The sequence below is a fragment of the Sceloporus undulatus genome, chromosome 4, assembly GCF_019175285.1.
Source record: "Sceloporus undulatus isolate JIND9_A2432 ecotype Alabama chromosome 4, SceUnd_v1.1, whole genome shotgun sequence".
NCBI classification, from domain to species: domain Eukaryota; kingdom Metazoa; phylum Chordata; class Lepidosauria; order Squamata; family Phrynosomatidae; genus Sceloporus; species Sceloporus undulatus.
Window position 1 is genome coordinate 121,292,595 of NC_056525.1, and position 22,442 is coordinate 121,315,036.

At 40.1% G+C, this 22,442-nt stretch overlaps 2 protein-coding genes across 2 annotated transcripts; both read left to right on the top strand.

The window, feature by feature from the left end:
• Positions 1-1,010: 1,010 nt before the first annotated feature.
• RGS16 (regulator of G protein signaling 16) lies at positions 1,011-5,429 on the top strand (the record flags this gene model as incomplete). Its single annotated transcript, XM_042464354.1, has 4 exons — positions 1,011-1,120; positions 1,506-1,567; positions 2,419-2,585; positions 2,997-5,429. Coding segments are annotated over 4 exons (540 nt in total), but the record flags the coding sequence as incomplete, so codon positions are not given.
• Positions 5,430-7,427: 1,998 nt separating this feature from the next.
• LOC121928772 (2-5A-dependent ribonuclease-like) lies at positions 7,428-20,807 on the top strand. Its single transcript, XM_042463956.1, has 7 exons — positions 7,428-7,548; positions 9,960-11,619; positions 12,500-12,594; positions 14,729-14,931; positions 17,570-17,708; positions 18,326-18,474; positions 20,362-20,807. Exons 2-7 carry the CDS (start codon positions 10,155-10,157, stop codon positions 20,498-20,500), a joined length of 2,190 nt encoding a protein of 729 aa, XP_042319890.1. The 5' UTR covers positions 7,428-7,548; positions 9,960-10,154; the 3' UTR covers positions 20,501-20,807.
• The last annotated feature ends 1,635 nt before the right edge of the window (positions 20,808-22,442 follow it).

Sequence of the window (22,442 nt, forward strand, 5' to 3'; positions counted from 1 at the left end):
AGGCGGAAAGGAACTGGTCTCTGCAACAGATGGCTAACAGGCAAATAGTTCTGTGTACATTGTGGTACTCTAGTCTCTTTGCATTTGAGGAACAGATGCCATGGAACACACGTACCAGACAAGCAAAGATACCATATCCGTGTCCATGAAACACTAAAATCTCGCATAATTTTATAAAGGAAAAGAGCACTTCAGTGAAAACAGCAAAGTTTTAAAACACAAAAACTTTCAGACCACATAAACGATTCATTGAGGTGGCTTCCCAAAATGCTTGGGTCTTTTTGGCTGAAATTCTCAATTCACAACTGGGTACTCTGTGACAATTTGACTTCCCAAGACTTCTGTAACATAGATGGGACAAATGAAGGTAGGAATGAAAGAGAAGCTCTTGTAGGAAGCTACAGTTTAGCCAACAAAAGTGTGCTGTTGAGTCCCAAATGTTGTAAAGATTAATAGCTAACTCACCAATAAATATTTGAATTTCAGTATTAAAGATAAGCTGGAATCACTGCTTCCTAGATCCTGTTTTCCTTTTACAACAGGGAAGGGTGGATGCAGATCTGTAGGCAAGAGGTTGCCAATCTGTGGACCTTCAAATATCGCTGGGTGCCCTCTTTCTTACACATTGGCTATGCTGCCTAGAGCTGATGGAAGCTAATCTGTCCTACAGTATCTGAAGGGGTATATGAATCCCACCCTTGCTACAAAGTTGTAAAACTGTAATTAAAAAACCCTTTGATTAAATCCAAAGCTTACATCTGTACAACAGATGTAGATCTTCGGTGCCCCAACAAACTACAGTTCCCAGAATTGCATAGCATTGAGCCATGGCAGTTAAAGCAGTGTCAAACTGGATTATTTCTGCAGTACAGATGCAGTCCCGGGGCCCCTATTCTCAAGCTTGAAAGGAGCAATTCTCATGGTGAACGAACACACATACACATTCTGCTGCCATCTGCTGGGCACTTTCTTTTCTTATTTCTTTTTAAAAAGTATTTTGACATTCTGCTATTCTCATCTTTTTCAGAGCCAAGGAGTTCAAGACCCGTTTGGGGATTCTTCTTCATAAATCAGAGTTTGGTTATAAATTTGGAAGCTTGAGCAAGGCTACGAAACAGAGGTAAGTACCTAGAATACCAAGCTGATCTGACCTAGTGTCTCCCTATTAGAAGAAGAGCCATGTCAAAAGGGACAACAGAGCAGTGCAGTAGTAAAACTATAACAGTCACAACCACCACCACCCCACCCATGGCTAACAAGAATAAGGAGGACTGTACAGTTTCTCTCAGCCGATTTATAGGTACAGTTGCCAGAGAGTTGAAAGGATATGAGTAATTTTTTAAATCAAGTGATGGAGGCATCCCCAGGAGACAATAAAAGAATTCATTCTCTTAATTTACCCACACTGGGGCTCTCAGCTGCTCTTTTGACTCTGTTCCTGATCACCCTCACATTACTTTGACCATTCCCACCTTTGATTTGATTTCAACATTTTTCTTCTCTAGATACTCCTTGGAGGAAGTACTTGGATGGAAGGAATCTTTTGATAATCTACTGAAAAGTAAAAGTGAGTATACATATGTTCCACGTTAGTACTACAGGTTGAGTTTCTCTTACTAAAAATGCATGGGACCAGAAGTATTTTGGATGCCCCCCTCCCGATTTTGAGATGTTTGTATATACATAATATCTTGGAGATGGAACCCAATTCTCAACATGAAATTCATGCATGTTTCACGTAACACCTTATAAACAGTCTAAAGATAATTTTATAATAATACTTTTAATGATTTTGTACATGAAACAAAAGTGCATACACTGAACCATCAAAAAATAAAGATGTCACTATTTCAGCTACCCATGTGGACAATTTTGGAGTATTTTGGAAATCCAGATAAGGGATACTCAACCTGTAGTAGAATATTACAGAGATAAATAGCAGGGATTAGTGACCATGTATTTTAATAGGTTTTCCTTCATCTTGGCCCTCTACGAACTGGTAATCTCTTCACGTTCCACAAAATGCCAATAAGAGCAATGAAGTTTTCCAGGCATATTTTTGAAAAGCAGTTGCCTTACAAAAACCAAATGGAAAACACAAGTTTGGGGTGCTACACTGTTGTCCCAGTATCCAGTATTTCCCTGATTCTCTTGTTTGGGATTCTGCTCTTTCTAATGTAATTATCAGCCATCACGAAGGCTCCTTAGTGCATCCAAAGCAGGATCTTAGCTTGGGTTCTGCCCTTTCCCCTTTGTCATTTCCTCACTAAATATTAATCCCAAAGCTGTTGCTGTCTGCAGAGGGAAGCCAAATAAGTAATGTAATGCATTGTTTAAGCAACAGCACCGTCCTTGAGGAAGACCCTGTTGTGATTTTATACCCATACTAAACTTGATATCCCCTGTCCTTGTTCACAGATGGCGTGGCAGCATTCCATGGATTCCTTAAAACAGAATTCAGTGAAGAGAATCTGGAATTCTGGCTAGCATGTGAGGAGTTTAAGAGAACCCGCTCAAAAGCAAAACTAGCAGCCAAAGCCAACAAGATCTTTGAAGACTTTGTCCAAAATGAAGCCCCCAGAGAGGTGAGTCTGCATTGGTATGAATTGTAAGGACATCTTACTTCATGAGGACAGTCCTCTATTTGAAGGGCTGGCCAGTTCTGGTCCAAGGGAGGGAAAGAGAAAACTGTCCTTATGATGAATATATCAGAAGAGATCTAAGTGAGTTTGCACTCTGTTGTCTATGCATTTACAATCCTAGGGCTACTGCCCCAGAAGCTTATGAAGTATCAGATTCTCATTGCTGAATGTGTTGCCTCCTGTTTGTGGGTGTTTTGTAGATCCAGACGCAGCAAGCCTTTACTGAGGCAAGCTCAAAAGATATTTCTTCCCTCAAAATACACTAATGGAACACATACCATATCTGATGTTTATACACACACCACCATTAAGTTACTGAATAATTAGTCACAGGGTGTTGTCCTTCTCTTACAGGTGAACCTTGACCATGAAACCAGAGAGGCAACTAGGAGGAACATTACTGTTGCCACTTCTGATTGCTTTGAAGAAGCCCAAGCTAAAACCCACACTTTGATGGAGAAGGACTCTTATCCTAGGTTTCTGAAATCTGACTACTACAGAGACCTCACAGAACAAGCGACTAGCCACAGAACAGGCAAGCCTGTGCACACATGAGCCTTCCCTGGCATCATTGTTTAGAACTGCACAGAGGGGGAGGGAAAGAGACCTGAGAGAAGGAAGGAAAGAGGAGAATCAGGAGCTGGAGTGGGAAGTGGGAAGAGCTTCTGAGTGGCAGAGATCTGGCTGGGATTTTATTCTGGCCTGGATGCCTGGGACCTCTTAATGCTTCCATGCACCCAGAAGCTCTCCTAAGGAAGGGGAAGCCCTCTGCATCGCAATAGAAAGAGGGTAGGTGGAAGAAAACAAGCTCAGATGAAAAGTACTGGAGAATCTTGAACAAGGATGAATTTGCTCTCCAGGTAAAGGAGGAAAAAAAAGCAAAAGGACGGCTGAAAAAATAATGGGAAGGTTGAATTCCCCTTGAAAACTGCCACCTACTGTTGAATGTTCTATGTTTGTGGATCCATCTACCTACTCCAGTCAAAGTCTGTCCACTCTCAAAAAGCCAGTTTCCTCATCAACACACATAGGCTACAAATTGTTCATAGCACATGTGGCTTTGTGATCTCCACCGAGTGCATGTCAACGTCTGAAGCCTGCCTCAGCTCTCTGCATGCTTCTGCACTGCTGGCTGGACGTTCCAGGGCTCAGCATCCTAATGGCACTGGCATCGCTTTGTGTTTGCACCCAGAAGAATGTTGCATTGCTTCGTTCCAACAGCATTCATATATCTTTGTCTTTTGCTATGCTGGGCAAGCTTCCTTCCAATGACATCTATGGAAGACACATGGACTTAGTATATTGTACTTCTCCAAGCCTTGTATGCAACCTATTTTTAATTATTTATATTTGTATTTATTAGTAGGATAATTATTGTTCTATTTATTTGAGTAGGGCATTATCAGTGCACAGCACTTTAGAATCAGGTGCTACAGACAACTCATTGCAGTGAGGAGCCTACAGTTGAAAATGGACTATTGGACAATATTGTACAATATGTTAAAAAGTATGTCTTACCAAGAGATAAAGAAACAGGGAGAGACAGGGTCAGATCAACCTTAAAAATCTAGCTGCATAAAGTTAATTAGCCCAAAACAGTTTCTGCTATCCCAGCTGTATATGTTTGTCAATAAACATTTGTGGCAAGATATTAGGGAGAAAATAGTGAGAGTTACAATCCAGAAACTGTTGGAGAGCCATATATTTCCCTATTAGAGCAGAATTCCTTTGTGGCTTCACTCATTCTGGATGAACATTTCTATAGCAAGCCCTGCTGAAATGGATGGTGATCATGCATGGCCTTTGAAACACACAGGAGCCATGTTCAGATACATTGTGCCTGTCAACCATCAACTACAAAGATGTAGCTGATGCATCCTACCCAAATCAGGGCGATGTGGCTAAAGCCATAGTAGCCAATGTGGCCAGTAGATTTTTTGTGCAACCAGTGATTTGATTTCAGAGGAACAGCATGCTGTTTAAAAGAATATCAATGGTATTTTCAAGCTGGAAAAAAATAGAACCTACTCATCAGGGGAAGAACTAATTCACATGCAACCAGCTTTCTCTTCATTTGGTACCCTGTTGCAGGCTGTTCACATAGCATCCTTTCCACTACACATGTGGCAGCCAGTCTGTTGTTGCAGTCTTGGAAACAAGCACTGTGCTAGATGCGAGACTAGTCTTGACACTCTGTGGGATAGCCACTGTGATTTTGCACTGGTCACCTTGCCTCGCTTGTTGTGTAATGGAAAGAGTCCCAGATTACAAATGGGATGGCGGTACAGGCCCACACCTGCTTCCTCCTGCAAGCCTATGCCTATATGTACTTTCATACATTGTGAATGCATACTAAGGAAGGTTGTTGGAGCCTCCTGTATTAATAAGGGTAACCATTAGTGGCAAAAGAATATGTAACTGGTTTGTTTGAATCTGTCCATATATTCTGTCTCCTTCATTTGTCAGGCTGCTGAGTACAGTGTATGTTCACAGCATAAACTTATCTAGAATTATTAATGTGATTTAAGTATAGAAAGTGGCTGGAGAATTGTAAACGCACAGCTACTAAGCAATTTAAAACTTTGGCCTGGTTCATGAATGTATGTTCTTTACTCATTGATTGTAGCGTCGATTCATGTGTGAGTGAATCATCACGGTGTAATAACTGCACACATAATGTTCATATTGTCAATGTTAACTCAAATACAAATGGTTTCTACTGGAGTTGCGTTCCATATTCTGCTGAGTCTCACTCAGTAATAAAATGGTAAGACCAAACAGCATAAACATGTGTGAACTAGTCCGTTTTCTGAAGTTTTCAGCACAAGCTTGTAGACAATACATACAACATAATTTGACTACATACTGGGGTTCAAATGAATGGCTTGTCACAAGTGGGAGTGAAACTCCTGTCAACCCTAGGCAGCTCAGCCAATGGAGAGAAATGTGATTTGCTGCCTACCAACATCTGGATGGTTCTCTGTTTCTGTTGTATACTGTTCAGATCAAGATTCCAAAGCTATACTTGACTGGAACATCCTGTATCTGTTTTTCAGATGTAATACAAATGCTATTGAAGACCAATTCAAACTTTTTGGTATTTATTTTAAAACAATCACACTGCACCTGCTGTATCTGTGGGCTAGTCATCCACAGACTGGTGTGTGGATTGCCTCACCCCGTTATCAATGTTAGAATGTGTACATGGCTATGCTGATACAAGAACATACAATGTGGCCCATTGACTATAATGGGGCTTGAGCATGCATGTTTTTTTCCCTCATGCATGGGGAGGAGGCCAGAATCTAATTCTTGAGGATGGGAAGAGAGCACTGCATCCACCAGCAACACTTCTCAGAGTAAATACATTCCATTTTGCTTTGTGCAGTTCATTCAATTGGGGCAACATGGTGAGCTTCACATACACTCCTTGGACTTTCATAGAGCTCTCCCAGCAATCGGCATATGATTCAGTTTCCCTTCTCAATTATTTGGTTGGAATCTTCCCCATGAACCCCACTGGTAACTTAGGTTATTGAAAATTTAAAAAGAAAAGAAAACACTTTGATACTACCTTCGGGGGAAATGCAAAAGAAAATGTACGAATGGTTCCACTGTGGTTCATTCTTTGCTTAATTTCACAAAGAGATACAGATACTGTGATCTGAAACACAAGGTGTAAGGTACAGAATTTGCGAAATGTACCCTACTCTGCTCTTCGCATTTCCTATAAATCCCAAATAACCCCTTTAATATTGGTTTTCTTGAAATGTTCCTAAGAACAGACATTTCTTTCTGTTTAATAGAAATAGGATTACATACTGAAACACAACTCAAGAGTGTGCTAAGAGCCTTCCAGAAAATGGAAAAACTGCTTTCATGGGCCTGTTCCGCTTGGGCGGAAAGTACGTGCGTGGCACATACTAGGGTTAGAAAGGGGCGTCCTTTCCGGACGCCCCTAACCCTAGTACGTGCTGGGTGCATACAAAATGGCGGCACCGTTTTACACGGGTGCCGCCATTTTGACATAGCAGACACATAGCGTCCACACGTCTCAGCGCCATTATGATGCCGCAAGTGCGCCATTGGCACTTTGCGATGCCATAATGGCGGCGTAAAAGGAAGCTGCTTTTTGCGGCTTCTTTTTCGGCTGCCGGGAAGCCTCGCCGTTTAGAGGCTGAGGCTTCCCAGTGGTGGAAGTGGAGGCGCCGGCAGACTGCCCTTTTTGAGTGGTCTGTAAAGCGCCATGGTTACATTTTCTAGAACTGTCTAGCCAATGGCCATGCCAGCTGGAGAAATCTGGGAGATGCAGTCAGCAAAAGTAAATTTTTCATGTTCTGGCCCCTCCAGCGGTAGGTTAACTTGTCATAAACTGCCTTGCATTCCATGCTGGAAGAAAGGAGGTACTGTATATACTTGACTATAGGTTGACCTCATGTATAAGTCAAGGGCCAACACTCAACAACTCAAAAAGGGAGAGGTGGGATACAAATAAATAATAATAATTATTATTATTATTATTATTATTATTATTATTATTATTATTATTATTACACAGCTGACTCCTGGCATGGCCTCTTTCCCTAAGGAACTTCCTCAGTTTGGGGAAAAGAGGCCCAAACCCTGCAGCATTAGCTTCTCCTCCAAAAGCAATACAAGGCCCCTGCAAACAAAACACACCCAACAAACTAAAGTCTGGGTTCTGTGTATGTGTGTGTGCAAGGAAAAAGGAAAGTGAAACTCCAGCAGGCAACGTCTGGGAGGAGCATTTCCTTTTCCCCCTCTTGCTCTCTCTGAGGAAACTGCCTTTCTTTCTCCCTCCGTCAACAAGTAACAAGAAAAGTAACCAGGCTGCCTTCTTGTCTCCTCAGGCCAGCTCTGGCTTTGCTCGCTGCAGAGGCTGGAAGTAAGTGGCAAGACTGCAAGGGGGGGGGGGGACACTAAGGCTGCAGCTGCACTGGAAGAACAGTCTGGTTTGACCCCACTTGACCTGCCTTGGCACAATGCTGTGGAATGAAGGCTGAATGTCTCCCAACACTATCAGCTCCAGAATGCTTGGCTGATTGGTTCATGACCCTTGTCCCAGGAGGCCGGTGTGTGTGAACTGGGTGGTATCTTGTGGTGTGCATTGCATTCATTTAATCGAATAGTGCTTGTCACCAGTGTAAGGAGAGTGAAACACCTGTACGAGAGTACAATTGAGCCGAGGGAGATCTGTCATATTACCAGCTTAGACCCAGTACAGACCGCCAGTTTGCGGCGGTCTGGGGCCAATTCTAAGGTTCCGGAGCACGCAGCATCTGCATGCTCTGGAACCCTAGCACATATGGGCAGCACCATCTTTACGTAGTGTCACCCATATGGCGCACGCATCCATGACATGTCGTGTGCGACATGTCCAAAACAACATCACCGCGACGCCTCAGGACACAAATGTAACCTTGGCGGCATCACGGGAAGGAGCTCCATTTCGGAGCTCCTTTTTGCAGTGGATTGTGGTAACAATCTGGAGAAGAAAGGGACAGCCTCTGGCCGCCTCTTTCTTCTAATCTGTACCGGGCCTTAGACAGCTTTAAAAAGATAGATTCAGTTGGTGGCCGGGATTGCTATTCAGGAAAAGTCTGCTCTACTGGCAGACTTTTCCTGAATAGCAATCCCGGCCACCAACTGAATCTACCACCCCACTTCATACGCTGTAGCCCTATTCGCTCATTTTTGTCTATTTTAATGGATTATTTTAATGGTTATTTGTTTAATTCATGTTTTAGAGGAGAGAGGGAAGAACTGGGATATTGGATTTTGTATGGATTCTTTTAATTGTAAGCTGCTTTGATTGCTTTTGAAAGAGAGGTGGGGTAAAAATAAAGCTTATTATTGTTATTATTAGTTTGTGTGGCTGCTGCATGCAACTTACTGCTGGTGCTCGAAGAGCCTTGGACTAATGGATGTGGAGGATGCTTGGTGCTGCACTGCATGTACTGTGATGCAATGAGTCCATGTCTGCATTCTTGGGAGTCCACTAGCTGCCTCCATGGGCGAGGGTCAGATGGATGTGGCCACCAGCAGTCCCTTGATTTTATGGTGCTGGAATTCCTAGGATTCCTGAATTTTGATTCTGGGGTTTCCTTTCTTTTCTGTCACTTCAACTTTCTTTTCTGCCACTCTGCTGCCATTTTTATATTTTCTGCACATGTTTTTCTTTGCTCCTTTCCTTGGCTGAGTACATGTTGGACATCGGTGGCCATTTCTCTGGATTAGCAGCGGCACACTTCCAGTTCGGCATAAGGGTTGTCAGGAATGCATTAATTGAATGTTTCCCTGCCAGAATTTGTTTTGAATTGTTTTAAATGAAAATGGGATTGATAGTACAGTGGGCCCTTGTTATCAGCTGGGGTTCGCTTCCTGTAGATAACAAAAACCATGGATCCTCAAGTCCTATTCAATACAATGGCATAGAAAATATATAAAATGGCAAAACCAAGGTTTGCTTTCTGGAATTTATATATTCTAAAAGCATTTTCAAGCTGTGGATGCTTGAATCCATGGATAAAAAAATCAGTGGATAAGAAGGGCTCACTATATTGTTGAGGCTGATGAGTTAAACTAAGGCTAATGAGTCTCAAAAGAGGTAAAACAGCTTGTAAGAAAAATAGCTTCTTTGGATTGATTCTATGATTCTATGAATGCATGCAAGAGGTGTGAGGATAGAGGGTTGATTTTGGCTGAATTGATAACAAACAGTTTTAATAAGCAGTTTTATTAAGTGATGGTTTTAGCTTTATGGAGTTTTAGTTCTTAATAATATTTTGTTATTGATGTATACTGGTCAAACATATATGATGTTAAATACACGACACCAATCCCAAGTGATACATAACATAAAATACAGATAAATGGCAATTCAAAGATGTTTAGTTTAGTGTTGGTGAGAAGCTGTAGATTCACATGCAGCCTGCCAATTACTGGATTCCGGTTTAAGCTGTAACGCTCAGTATCTTTTCCAGAGAGTATGGCTGCATCCACATTGTAAACATAATCCAGTTTGACTCCACTTAAACTACCATGGCTCAGTGCTATACAATTCTTGGGTTTGTTGTTTGTTGTGGCATGACATGACGGTTAAAGAGGTATCAATCTGGATTATTTTAACAGTGAGGAGGCAGCTTAAGAAAGAGGGTGTCACAGTCTTCCTTTCTTTGTTCCTAACATTTATTGGCAAAGATATATTGCTTTTAAGTATGGAAGTCCCATTTTGCTGCTTCTTTATGGATGTCTGATTAATTTTTTTAAATAATGTTTTCTTTCTTTAATAAACAGATCAAAGGAAGACTTTGAACCCCTTAAGACATATGCATCTATGTGGAAAAGACATCCGATTCCAGCAGTAGTATATATAGTGCATCTAGATCTCCAGCACAATAACTGCCTTTCTGAAGAGTTTTTTCATTCATCACAATTGTTGTCATTTTAACTATTCACGGATTTACATTACATTACATTAGAAATCTCTCAATGGAAAGTCAATACAATCATAATCATCAGGAGCCAACAAACGCTGAAAGAGAAGACATATTCACAGATAAAGCCCTGTTGCTCAACTGTGCTGTACGATTTGGCACAATGGAGACAGTCCAGAAGCTGTTGGAAGACGGTACTGATATCAATTCAAAAGTGAAAGGTGGCTGGACAGCCCTTCATAGTGCTGTAGAGGCAAATAAGGAAGAGATTGTCCACCTTCTCCTTGAAAAGGGGGCTGATCCACATATTAAGAAGGAAAATGGAGCTACTCCCTTTATCATAGCAGGGATAACAGGCAACGTGGACCTTCTGAAGCTCTTCCTTGAGAAAGGGGCAGACATCAATGAGTATGATGTCAATGGCTTCACTGCATTCATGGAGGCTGCTTGGTATGGGATGGAGGAAGCCCTGAGATTTTTGTATGAGAATGGGGCAGATGTCAACTTGGGAAGAGTAGTTGATGAGGAGAAAAAGGCCCTGAATAAAGGAGGTGTGACAGCCTTGATGGATGCTGCCAGGAAAGGTCATTTCACCTTGGTAAAAGCTCTAGTCAAAGAGATGAATGCCGATATGAATATCTGTGACAATCAGGGAAGGAATGTATTAATCCATGCTCTGTTCACGGAACACAAAATCTTGGACAGAGGCAAAGAGGACATTGCTCTTTTCCTCTTAGAACATGGGGTGGATGTTAACAAGAGAGATGAAAATGGGAAAACTACTCTTATACTTGCTGTGGAAAAGCAAAGCAAAGCTGTGGTGGTGGCTATATTGGAAAGAAATGATGTTGATGTTGATGATGCAGATAAAAACAGCAGAACAGCCCTGATGGTAGCCGTGGAGACTAAAAACTATGACATAGCAAAGGTGTTGTGTGAAAGGGGAGCAAGGACAGACATTGGGAACCTCCTTGAAGTTGCCAGTCAAACTTACAACAACGGCAGAATCATAGCGCTCCTTCAGAAATATGGAACACCACCCATTCCAAGTCAGCCAAGGGTTCAATGGATACCCACTAGCAAACGCTGGGAATCCAAGCTCCAGGATCTGTATATGAGGTATCGGCCTATGATTGGAAAACTCAAGATTTTCCAATATTCAGATTTTAGGATTCAAAGAAACTCCCAAGGAGGAGTGTATCTGGGATTTTATGATGGAGAAGCGGTGGCTGTGAAGATATTCCATACAGATGCAGAAAAGGCTGAGCGAGAGAAAACCTGCCTGGAGAAATGCCGTACCAGCAACCATCTGGTGAAGATTTGTGGATCGGAACAGCGCAAGGCCTGTCTATATCTGTGCCTAACTCTGTGTGAGAGGACCCTTGAAGAGTACTTCAAGATGAATGACGATGCAAGTATGAAAAGCAAAGATATTCTTACAACAGTGTTTCTGGCAGTGAACGAATTGCATGGATTTGGATTTGGCCATCAAGATCTGCACCCCAGTAACATTTTGATAGGTCTGTACTTTCTTGTATTTGGCATTCTGTTCAAAGATAGATAATCATTTACTCCGGTGTAGGTATGTTGAATTCAGTGGGATAAATAAACAATAAATAATTGCACCATCCAGTTAATATCATTTAAAAGGCAAACCTTTTCCACACAGCCAGCCCATCACACATCTGTAATGTCGCTCTTAGCAAGGCAACAGAGCTCTTGTCTGGTTCTTTGTATGTGGAAAAGGCCCAAGTAGAGGCCAACATCTTTGTCTATAACAAATCCTTCATTGGTTTAATGAAATCTTATTTTTTATAACTATGCTGTCCATGACTGAGTGGAGCTAAACTCTTCCCCTCCACGCCTCTAATGCAGTTTCTTATTGCATACATCCGCACTCAGAAATAATCTAGTTCAACACCACTTTAACTGCCACGGCTCAATGCTATGGAGTTCTGGGAGTTGTAGTTTGTTGTTGCACCAGTCACAACAAACTACAATTCCCAGAACTCCATAGCATTGGGCCATGGCAGTTAAAGTGGTGTCAAACTGGATTATTTCTGCAGTGCTGATGCAGCCATTGTTTCCTCATACATTCTTTTCCCCAGTATGGCTCTTATCCTTAAAATCAGTTGGACTGAGGAAGGAGTTTTCTCTTTCTGTATAAACTAGTCCCTCAAACTTTGCTTTAGATAGGAACATGTCAGATTTTTCATAGCTGTCCCAATCACATCCAGTTTGGCTCACGGAATAAAATTAGTGTGTACTACTGATAAGGGCGTTCTCAGAGTATAGAATTTGATGCTGACTGTGAAAAATTGCGATAACTTATCTTAAATTCCAAAGTACAGTTAAAAAGCAAAACTGTTTCAGGTTATGTGTCCTTTTGTTTTTTTCTAGATGTTAATGGCAAGGTTTTTCTAGCAGATTTTGACAAGAGCAGAAAAATAACTGATGATGATCAGAAAGAATGTATCATCTCAGAAGACCTAAAGGCAAGTAACTGTTCTTCATTATTGCCTCTCTAGCCTCCTACATGTTCAGAATTATCATTTCTAAAGTCAAAACATGAAGGCTAAACTATTGTGTGTGCACACAAAAATAGGAATAGAAAGAATATTTGAAGAATCACGGACTGATAAGAATCTTCTCCATTCAGGATTTTTTCAGTGTAAAATTTGCACATGGTTGATTTGCGTACAAAACAACATTTTATGTGCAGAAATTATTAGTTCTACACTGAAATGTTGTTTCCTGTGCAGTAAATGCTTCTTTGTGTGCAGAAAATGCTGTTTGCTGTGTGAAACAACCACGTGCAAGATTTTCACAGAATAAGTCCTGAATTGCAAATTCTCACTGAAAACTGCATGGTTTTAAAATACTGTCTTGCAATGCAAAGAAAACTGTTGAAATTATTCATTGCTACCTTCAAGAAGAAATTTAATGAAGAATTACGCCCCTACACAGTGCACATTGTTGAATCAACCATAAGTATAACGAGGATTCAATAGAACAAAAATACATTTCTACTGATAAGAAAAAGTATGACTGCTGTGGTCCATATGACTGCCTTTTTATAACAGTCTCTTTGATATGTAATAAAAATTTTATTTGGTCATTGACCAGTATAAAAACAAGATCACACAAGCAACATATCAGTATAACAATAACAAATTAAAATATAAACTCATGGTAGACTCTTTGATATTATTTTCTCATTTCCTGAATAACACAGAGGGATTTGGCTATTTAATAACTAGCCAGACATTACCATCCTTTTAAAGGCCAAATTAGACATGCTGCTTAAAAAAAAAATTAAAACCCCTATATTCTTATAACAGTACTTTGGCAGAGTGGTAGTAATTATGGTCAGGATGATAGTAAAACAAAGTGCCAAGACTTTTTAATTAGAAGAGATAATGATGTTACCTACATTTGCCTTTAAATTTCCCTGTTTTCTCTGAGTGGAGATGCAGTCTACACAGCATCTGAGATAGGTGGGATTTTCATAGAACAATATGTTGTGAGATAACACTGTAGTAAAACTAACATAGTCTGGGACGATTATGACCTAAAGTATTAGCTGTATAAAAGATCTGCTACTGATGGAGAAGGAAATAGCTAGAATTGACTTGTCAATTTGGATCAATATAGCTGTCCATATTTTGAAGCTCTCTATGGAAGCATGACTAAGGGAACTGTCAGGAGGAGCACCTGTTCTTCAGCACTGGCTTTTGAACTCTCTGACATAAATAAGTACTTTATTAAAAAATATTGATGGGTGGACATGGTAGCTTAGTGGTCAAGACACCAATTCTGATGGTTGTAAGGTCAGAAGATTGGCAGTTAAGGCCCAAGCACTGCGTGATGGTGTGAGTTCCCATCACTAGTTCCAGCTTCTGCTGCTCTTGCAATTCAAAAGCATGTAAAGGTGCAAGTAGATGAATAGGTACCATTTTGGTGGGAAGGTAACAGCATTCTATGCAGTCATGCTGACCACGTGACCACCGGAGTCAACTTTGGACAATGCTGGCTCTTCAGCTTGGTAACATAGATGAGCATAGTCAATTACAAGAAGACATTCATGTCAAGGGGAAACCTTTATCTTCACCTTTTTGTTGCGAGGTGGAGATAGCTAAGAAACTTTCATTGATATTATTCTTCCACCAGCAACAGAGACTAAAATAGTCTTGGAAAGAGTTTATCTTCTCAGAAAAAGTTAAACTCTAGCATGGAACATAAATATTTAATGCATTCAATGGCCAGTGGCTAACATCATGTGGACAGAGTGTAATCCTCCACCACTCAGTTCTGAAGTCCTTAGAAAGCAACTTCCAAATGACCAGAACACAACAACACACTCATTTACCTGCACTACCCAGCAGAAGAGTGCTCACAGCAGTCTCCTGGATCTCAAGGGACTTGCCAGAAGGGTGATGCCAGCTCCCAGCTGCAGAAGTGCAGGCACAAATGGTGGTGGTAGTGCACTCCAAGTGCTTGGAGGCTTTTGGGGCAGTGGAAACATCTGAAAAAGGACATATGCATGTGTGACCCAAGATTACATGGACATATGCCATCAAAGGGATTGCTTTGTTCTCTTAGGATACAACCATTTGTTTTCACACATAGGGTCTTCGAAATCTCGTCCTATATGTTGCATTGAGGGGCAAAATCTGCTTTCAAACCTTACCTACAGAGTGTCCAGAGGATGTAGCTGGTTGTATGGAAATTGAAGACCTTTGCAAAAGTCTTGAATCAACTGATAAAACCACCCGAGCCAGTGAACAACTGGGACAACTGATGAACCATCCTTATTTCTGGAATGAAGAGATGTGAGTAAATTTCTCTCCATTTTCCCAATCTTACTTGCCCTGGTGTCTCCAAAGTAGCGATAGAACAAGTGTTGCTGGGGAAAAAAATTTGGAAAAATCTTGCAGTTCATTTCATTTTTGGAAATTTTAGTTTTGCATTCAAAATTGAACCTCAGTTTATTACATGGATCAATTCTAAATTTCCTGGGCTGTCACTTATTTTACAATTTCACAGTTTACTAATTTTTGGCTGAAATATCACTAGTTTGTCAGTAGAGCCATAACCATATCGCATGACAAAAGAAAGCCAGATGGAGTGGAAGAGAAGCAGCTTTCTCATTGTCTCTCTGCATGTTGTTGAAACATTTCTGTTCTCTTCCCAGGGGAGATATTTATAACAATATGCCTTTTGCCAAAAGATTTTCCCAGCATGACAAAAGCCTTGCTTTTACAACTGTCTTCCATGGTAAGTAAATGGAAGTGCTTCAATGGCATGCAGAGAGGCAAGGAGAAAGGTACTTCTCTCACACTGCCTTTTGGCTTTCTTTTGTCGTGTGATAAGGCCCCTAGAGAAGTGGTGGGTTTTCTTTCTGTAGATATCTTTAGAAAGAGGCTGGACAGCTACCTGCTCTGGGATACTTTAGCTGGAGTTCCTGCATTTAGCAGGGGTTTGCACCCGAAATCCTATGAGGCCCCTTCCAACTCTATTAATCTAGTTCCCCTCTAGTCCATGATAAAGTAAAAGCAAGAGAAAAAAGCAATATATATGTTTTTGATTAAAGAAAAACATTGATAGTACAGCCATCAGTATGTTGCTGCAGATAATGCAGCACATAAGCGTAGTGTTGGCAACCTTGATAATCAAAGTTGACATCTGTCAACTGCCAAAAGCTGGGAACTGAATGTGTAATTTAGGTCCGAAACACATTGCAGAAATAATCAAGTTTAACTGTCCTGGCTCAATGCTAGGGAATTCTGGGAACTGTGGCTTTTTGAGACATTTAGCCTTCTCTGTTAGAGAGCTCTGATGCCACAATAAACAGTTCACAGGATTCCCTAAGACTGAGCCAGGGCAGTTACAGTGATCTCAACTGGATTATTTTTGCAGTGTGTTTTGGACCATCGATAAAATTCATAGAGAAGAAATTAGAGGGCCATTTTCTGTTCCTGTACTATCTTTTAGGGCGGTGAAAACCACCTTTATACAGGTATTCCTCAGTTAATGAAGTAGATGTGTACCTGGGTGTTACTTCTGTAACAGAAAATTTTCTACCAGAGGAAGAAAGAACATAGAAAGGACAGGGTTAGGTTCCTACAGCACAAAAAAGAAAAGCAATTCAATCTGGTTCAGAAACCTTTTTATTCAAAACTAACAATATGTGCCAGTGAAATGAAACAACCAGGTAACAAACCTTCTAGTGACCACTTTCATGCTTCTTCTAAAATGTTTCTGGGGTGAAATTTTCACCAGTCTCCATTTTTTAAATGGTTTATAATTTTTTGGTCATTAAACTGATAGATTTATGCTTTTTAAAACATGGTAGTGGCAGCTAGTGAGGCAGTCTTATCTATTTTCTCCTGTTATGTTTTGCTGTTCACACATGTTCAGTTAGGGATTTTGGAGGCAGTTGTTGTTTACCTTGCCTCTTTGTAGCAAAGACACACAGCGGCAGTAGGACTGGATAGACTAGAATCCCACACTTTCCCAGCTCAAGCTTTATTGCATTGCTTCCTACAAGACCCAACCCTCCTTCACCATCTTCCGAATGCTGATGCTGCTGAAAAAAAACCTACCAGTTAGACTGAGGACAAGGAACAAAAGAGGATGGGCAGGCATAAAGACTATGTAAAAAGGAGCTTATTTGTTAACTGAGGTATACCTGTATTGGTTGAAAGCCCTTTGAGAATTCAGTAGCAATATTTTGAAGTATATAAATGCCATGCTTTCATAAATTTTAAATTTTATTATGCAATATTTTTAAAATCGTTTAATGGTTTTTAAACTTTGTAATTTTAATGCTTTGCATTGTTTAACCTGGACTGTTTTAAAAAAATTTAGCCGCCTTGAGTCTTGAGGAAGGCGGGATATAAATAAATAAAACAGTTACAATCATCATCATCATCATCCATGAAATCCACATCTTCAAAACTAGTCAGGTAAACATACCAACATTGCTGTAATGAGGGTGTGTCCCAGCATACTTTAGGAAGAAGAATTCCACAAAAGATGTCCTTATTCTTTGAGGACGAGTTCTTCTAGGAGCTGAGATCCAAAAACATTTTGAGGGCTCATGTTTCCCAGTCACTTGGTAAGTCCAGTGTATTTTCATCCACATTAACAAAGGAAGTTGCTTTAGAACAGGTGAGACTTCTTAGTTAGGTAACACTGCATTATGTACTCTGCAATGTAGTGGCTCTCGAGGGTCACATTCAAGGCTTTTCCTTTCCCATCGCCTGCTGCCCCAGTGGTCTAACTAGTGATGTCAAAGACTGAAACTAGGAGATCCAAGTGTCTCCAAAGCATGTGCCCTACCACTGACCTATGGCTTCTCCCCATCTCAGCCTTGCTATAGAAATACTTTGGCCTCATGGGCTATCGGGGATGTTCTTATCCTGACAGTGCTGTGAGCAGTTCTTACCGTTGCCTTCTCTTTGCCAGGAAATATGTGTTCTTAACAAAAGTTGGGAATGAGAGTGATATCAAGACATACAAAACTAAGCATGAGAACAGCAACAGTGAAATCCTGAAAGCTTTGAATCACAAAGAGCATCCTTTCAAGGGTTGGACTACTGAAAAGGCAAGATGTGCTGAGAAATTTTTCTTGCATCCTCCATTTTGAAACTTTAATTAAGCTAATTTGCACAATGAGATTTTCTTTCTTTCTTTCTTTCTTTCTGGCTAAGGATGTCTTTCTAGCTAAGGATGTCACTTAATTAGGTGGCATTATAGTAACTTATGCTCATTACAAGCATCAAATAATTGATTCACATATATTATTGTAGCCTAAATCTAATTGGTAGTCCCAGCTAAAGTAAATTCACAGAGCCGATTGCTGAATGGTAAGTCAGCACTTCTCTAAACCCTGTTATTTTTCTTTTGTTGCTGCTGTTTTTGGTATTACTAAAATTATATCATCCTATTCACTTCTGAACTAGGATTCAAGGTGTGTTACAAGTAAAGCAATATGTTGATTCAGTGGATCTTCTCTGTTTGGGACTAGCTATTTTATTTTAGGCCTATACATATAATTTAATCAGTTACTAAGAGTAATCTTTCCAAATATAGAATATATGTATGTGATTGGTTTGAGACTTTAAAAAAAGGTGGAATCTGCCAGTTTGCAGGACAGTATACTTGCGAAGAGGAGGTTTTTATGGATCTAGTGGTATGACAGTGGTATGAATCTTCTTTTAGGTTCATCTAGAAGTATTGGATTGCATGGGTGGTCCTTTTCAAAGCAAAAAGAAACCAGACAAAAACAAGCGAGTATTTGAAGACTGTGTGACAGATTTGTTGAAGTTAATCAGGGATATGAATGCACACTACAGTGAGAAGAGTGAAGAGTAAGTGACATTTGATTTCTCTGCACCTTCAGTTGTTCCAGACCTTTGGCATCAAATTTGCAGACTGCCTTTGTACACCATGTTCTGTCTACACAAGGTTTACATGTGTATGAATTGTATTGTATGTTTGTATGATTTCAAGTAGTCTGTAACCCCACTTCGATCCATTGGGAGAGGCGGGGAAACATAAATAAATTATTATTATTATTATTATTATTATTATTATTATTATTATTATTACTGTTGTAGCTAGCATGCAGATCCTGAACAAAGAATGAACTTCTATCTGCTGTCTTTTTGCTCCAACTTCTCATTGCTTTTAAAGCAACATCTGCTTCTAGAAGCTACTTATTAATTCTTTCCCTCCCAAATACTGCATCAGTGCATCAGGCCTTTATTTAGAGATTTTCTCCTTCTCTGGTGACATCTGTTTTTTTAAATTTGTTAAAGCTAGAGAAATAGATTAAGGTTTAAAGGCTTTCATTTTGTTGGACTTTGAAAGGTGAGGAGCAAAACCAGACAAGAGAATAGTTGGTGAGGGTGCAGTTCAGAGTACTATATGGGCTAATTGGCTAATTTAGTTGATGAAGTGGGATTGGGAGATAAAATTTAATCCTTCCCTTTTATGCCATTCCTTATTTCTCTCTGTGTCTCTGTATGTGTGTGTGCAAGAGAGATTGATCAGCAAATTACACAGGAAGAAAGGGTTAAATCCCTTCATGTCAGCTGCTTCAAATTAATAAAAACCAGGCATGACAGTGAGCCAAAGGACAGGGACATAGCTAGGATTTTAGGAAGGGGGGGTCCAGACTAAGTGCCACCATTATAATGGGGCTTGGGTGTGGCGGCGCAGCAGCACACACCATTCATTTTTCTAATGGAAGGGGGGAGGTCCGGACCCCAAGACCCCCCCCCCTTGGCTACATCCCTGTAAAGGATATTCTGAACAAATAGAGCCCGAACAGACAGGCCAAAATAAAGCTGCTTAGGGTCACTTTGGAGGTATGCTGTTTAAATGGCACACACATCTTAAGAGGCCAGAAGCGGAATCATTCTTTAAAATGTTAAGCCTGTAAATAGGACATATGTGTAGTGCATTATTAGATGTAAGGTTTTAGAGGAATTAAAAATAATGCTAGTTCTTAGTGCATATTAATAAATAACATTTTCAATTATGATATAAAAAGGCGAGGGACAAGAAGTAAATGAGACTGTGTCAAGGCTTCAGATAGAGCTTATGACTAAGAGAGATCTGAGGTGGTGGTAAGAAATGAAATTGTCAAGAGTGTTATACACTAGGATCATAAAGAAGGGACAATAAGTTTACCAAAGTCCAAAACACACTGTAGAAATAATCCAGTTTGAGACCAGTTTAACTAACCTGACTCAGTGTTAGGGGATCTTGGGAACTAGTTTTTTGTAGAGCTCTCTGACAGAGAAGGCTAAATGTCTCGCAAAAGTACAGTGCCCAGAATTCCCTAGAATTGAGCCAAGGCAGTTAAAGCAGTTCCAAACTGGATGATTTCTGCAGTGTGTTTTGGACTTTGGTAAACTTCTGTTTGGGGCCTAAATCAGCTTGGAATAAGCTCCTGTGCTTTTAAGGTAGCAGCATATCTTTTCCATTCTGTATCACCATAAAGAAAGAAACTGCAAATCCAATAGACCACAAAGTCTATTGCTGATTCTTCTTGCAGACAGCTACGAAGCTTCCTGAGGTTCAACATTAGAAAAAATGGATTGCAAATCCAAAGAACAGATTTTTGGAAACTGGCATGCATGTTTTGGTGGCTTTCCTGGCTACAGCTTGCAAACTTTTATTATGCAAACCTAGTTTGTGATCACCTGCATGGTTTTTAATAAACAATATTTCTTTCCTCTCCATTTCAGGGTGAAGACCATAGTTGGGAATCCTGCAGACTATTTTTTGAATCTTTTTCCAGATTTAACTGTTTATGTCTACCGGAATTTGAAAAATATAAAATATGATAAACATTTTCCTAATGCCCAGCATCCTTCTCACATATAACAAGAATCAGTGGATATGGATTCTTTCTGGACAGTTTTGGTTCTCTTCAGCTTATTTCCATTTCTGTAGAATAGTTAAGGAAGATCGAAAGACTCATTATATTTTCCAGTCCTCATAAAATTTGTTGCTCAGCATGAGAGACGTCACCATAGGTAGAACATTTCAAAAGTCCTTATTGAGTGTGTTGGTCTCTTTTTGCTAACTGCCAGAAATACAAAATTTGTTTCTAGAATTCCAAAACCAAAATTAAAAACAAAACAAAGATGGTCTGTTTTTATGTATTCATAGAAAAACAATGGAAAGGAATTTATCAGACAAGGGAAATTGGAAGTATAATCCAATGGCAATCTGAACGCAATCATGAGGTTTAACGTTATTGTGTGATAGACTACCACATGCAAATTCGGGCAATGGGAAATCAGTTTGAGCACAACCATGGGATTTCACGTTATTGCGTCATAGACTACTACAGTACATGCAAATTCGGACAATGGCATGCTATTTTCAGGCAATGGGAAGCCAGTTCAAACTCAATTTGCATTCATGTAAATTTGCTGAACTAGTGAATTCACGGGAATGCGTTCTGGCCCCACTTTCTTTTCATTTGAAATTAGGAGAAATTCCTCATGTGTAGTAAAGTCCATAGAAGAAATAAGAGATGCAAGTTTAAAATGCAAATCCAATGTATTTTTGACTTCCAAAACACAGTACACATACACACACATATGCAAAACACTTAAAATTTTAGAGTTGTAAGGGACCACAAGGGTAATCTAATCCAACCCTCTGCCATGCAGGAATACACTAAAGCACCTCTGAAAGATGCCCATCCAAGACACTCCATTCCAGTATCAGACAATAAAACAGTTCTTTCTAATGTTTAGGTATAATTTCTCTTTCATTTGAATCTGTTGTATTGTAGTCTCTACAGCAACAGCATACAAGCTGGCTCCATCTTCTACATGACATCCCTTCAGATACTAAAATATGGTTATCGTGTCATCTTTCAGGCTTATCTTCTACAAGCCAAGCACCTCCAGCTCTCTGTCATTCCTCATAAGGCTTATTCTAGAATTTTTATCATATTTGTTAGCCTGAATTACCTAATCAATGTGGATTTTGAAGAATAAACCAGTTGAAGATTTTCTGAAAAACCTGAAACGATTTATACATTGTTTTGAGCAATAAGAAATCTACCAATGTCACATTGTAATTCTGATTATAGGTAACTTCAATAAATTTATTTAATTTTGTTATTAGAGAATACTATATCCTGCTTTTGGATTTTTTTCTGTCAGTGTGGATAGGGGGGTTACAGCTCTTTTGAGTCTTAAGGGCTGTATAAACCAGACATTAAGGCTGGCTTGGGGATGGAATCAGGCATGATGCCACATGCCACATCACACAGTGCATGACATCATGGCGCTTCTTTTGTGCTGAGTCTAGATGATGCAGTGCCAAAGGAATACCGAAAAGCCACAGCACTAGTGGCTATGACATCCTGTCCAGGGTGCAAAATGAAGCTCCTTTTTGCACCATGGAAGGGCGAGATTGGGGCTGCTGCATGTGGTTGCTGCAGCCCCAATCCGGCGCAGAGAGAGGCAGCTGCAGGCCACCCCTTAGGAGCAGTCTGTACAGCCCTTTAATGTTAATGTTTAATGTATTAGTTTGTTTGTGCATATTGTTTTGATTTAGTGTATTAATTTAGCACATTATGCTGTTTCAGTTTAGTCTCATATTGCATGCATCTGTATGTTTGCATACCTTTTTTCTCTCCCCCCCCCCCAATTCTGAATGTTTTTCCCTGTTATTGTTGAATTAGACTGTCCATATAAATATTTTTTGTGTTAGTTTTGACCCAGCTCTTCAATCTGTCAAGTTCATTTTGAATTCTATCTCTGTTCTTGGGGGTATTTGCTATCCCTCCTAATTTGGCGTCATC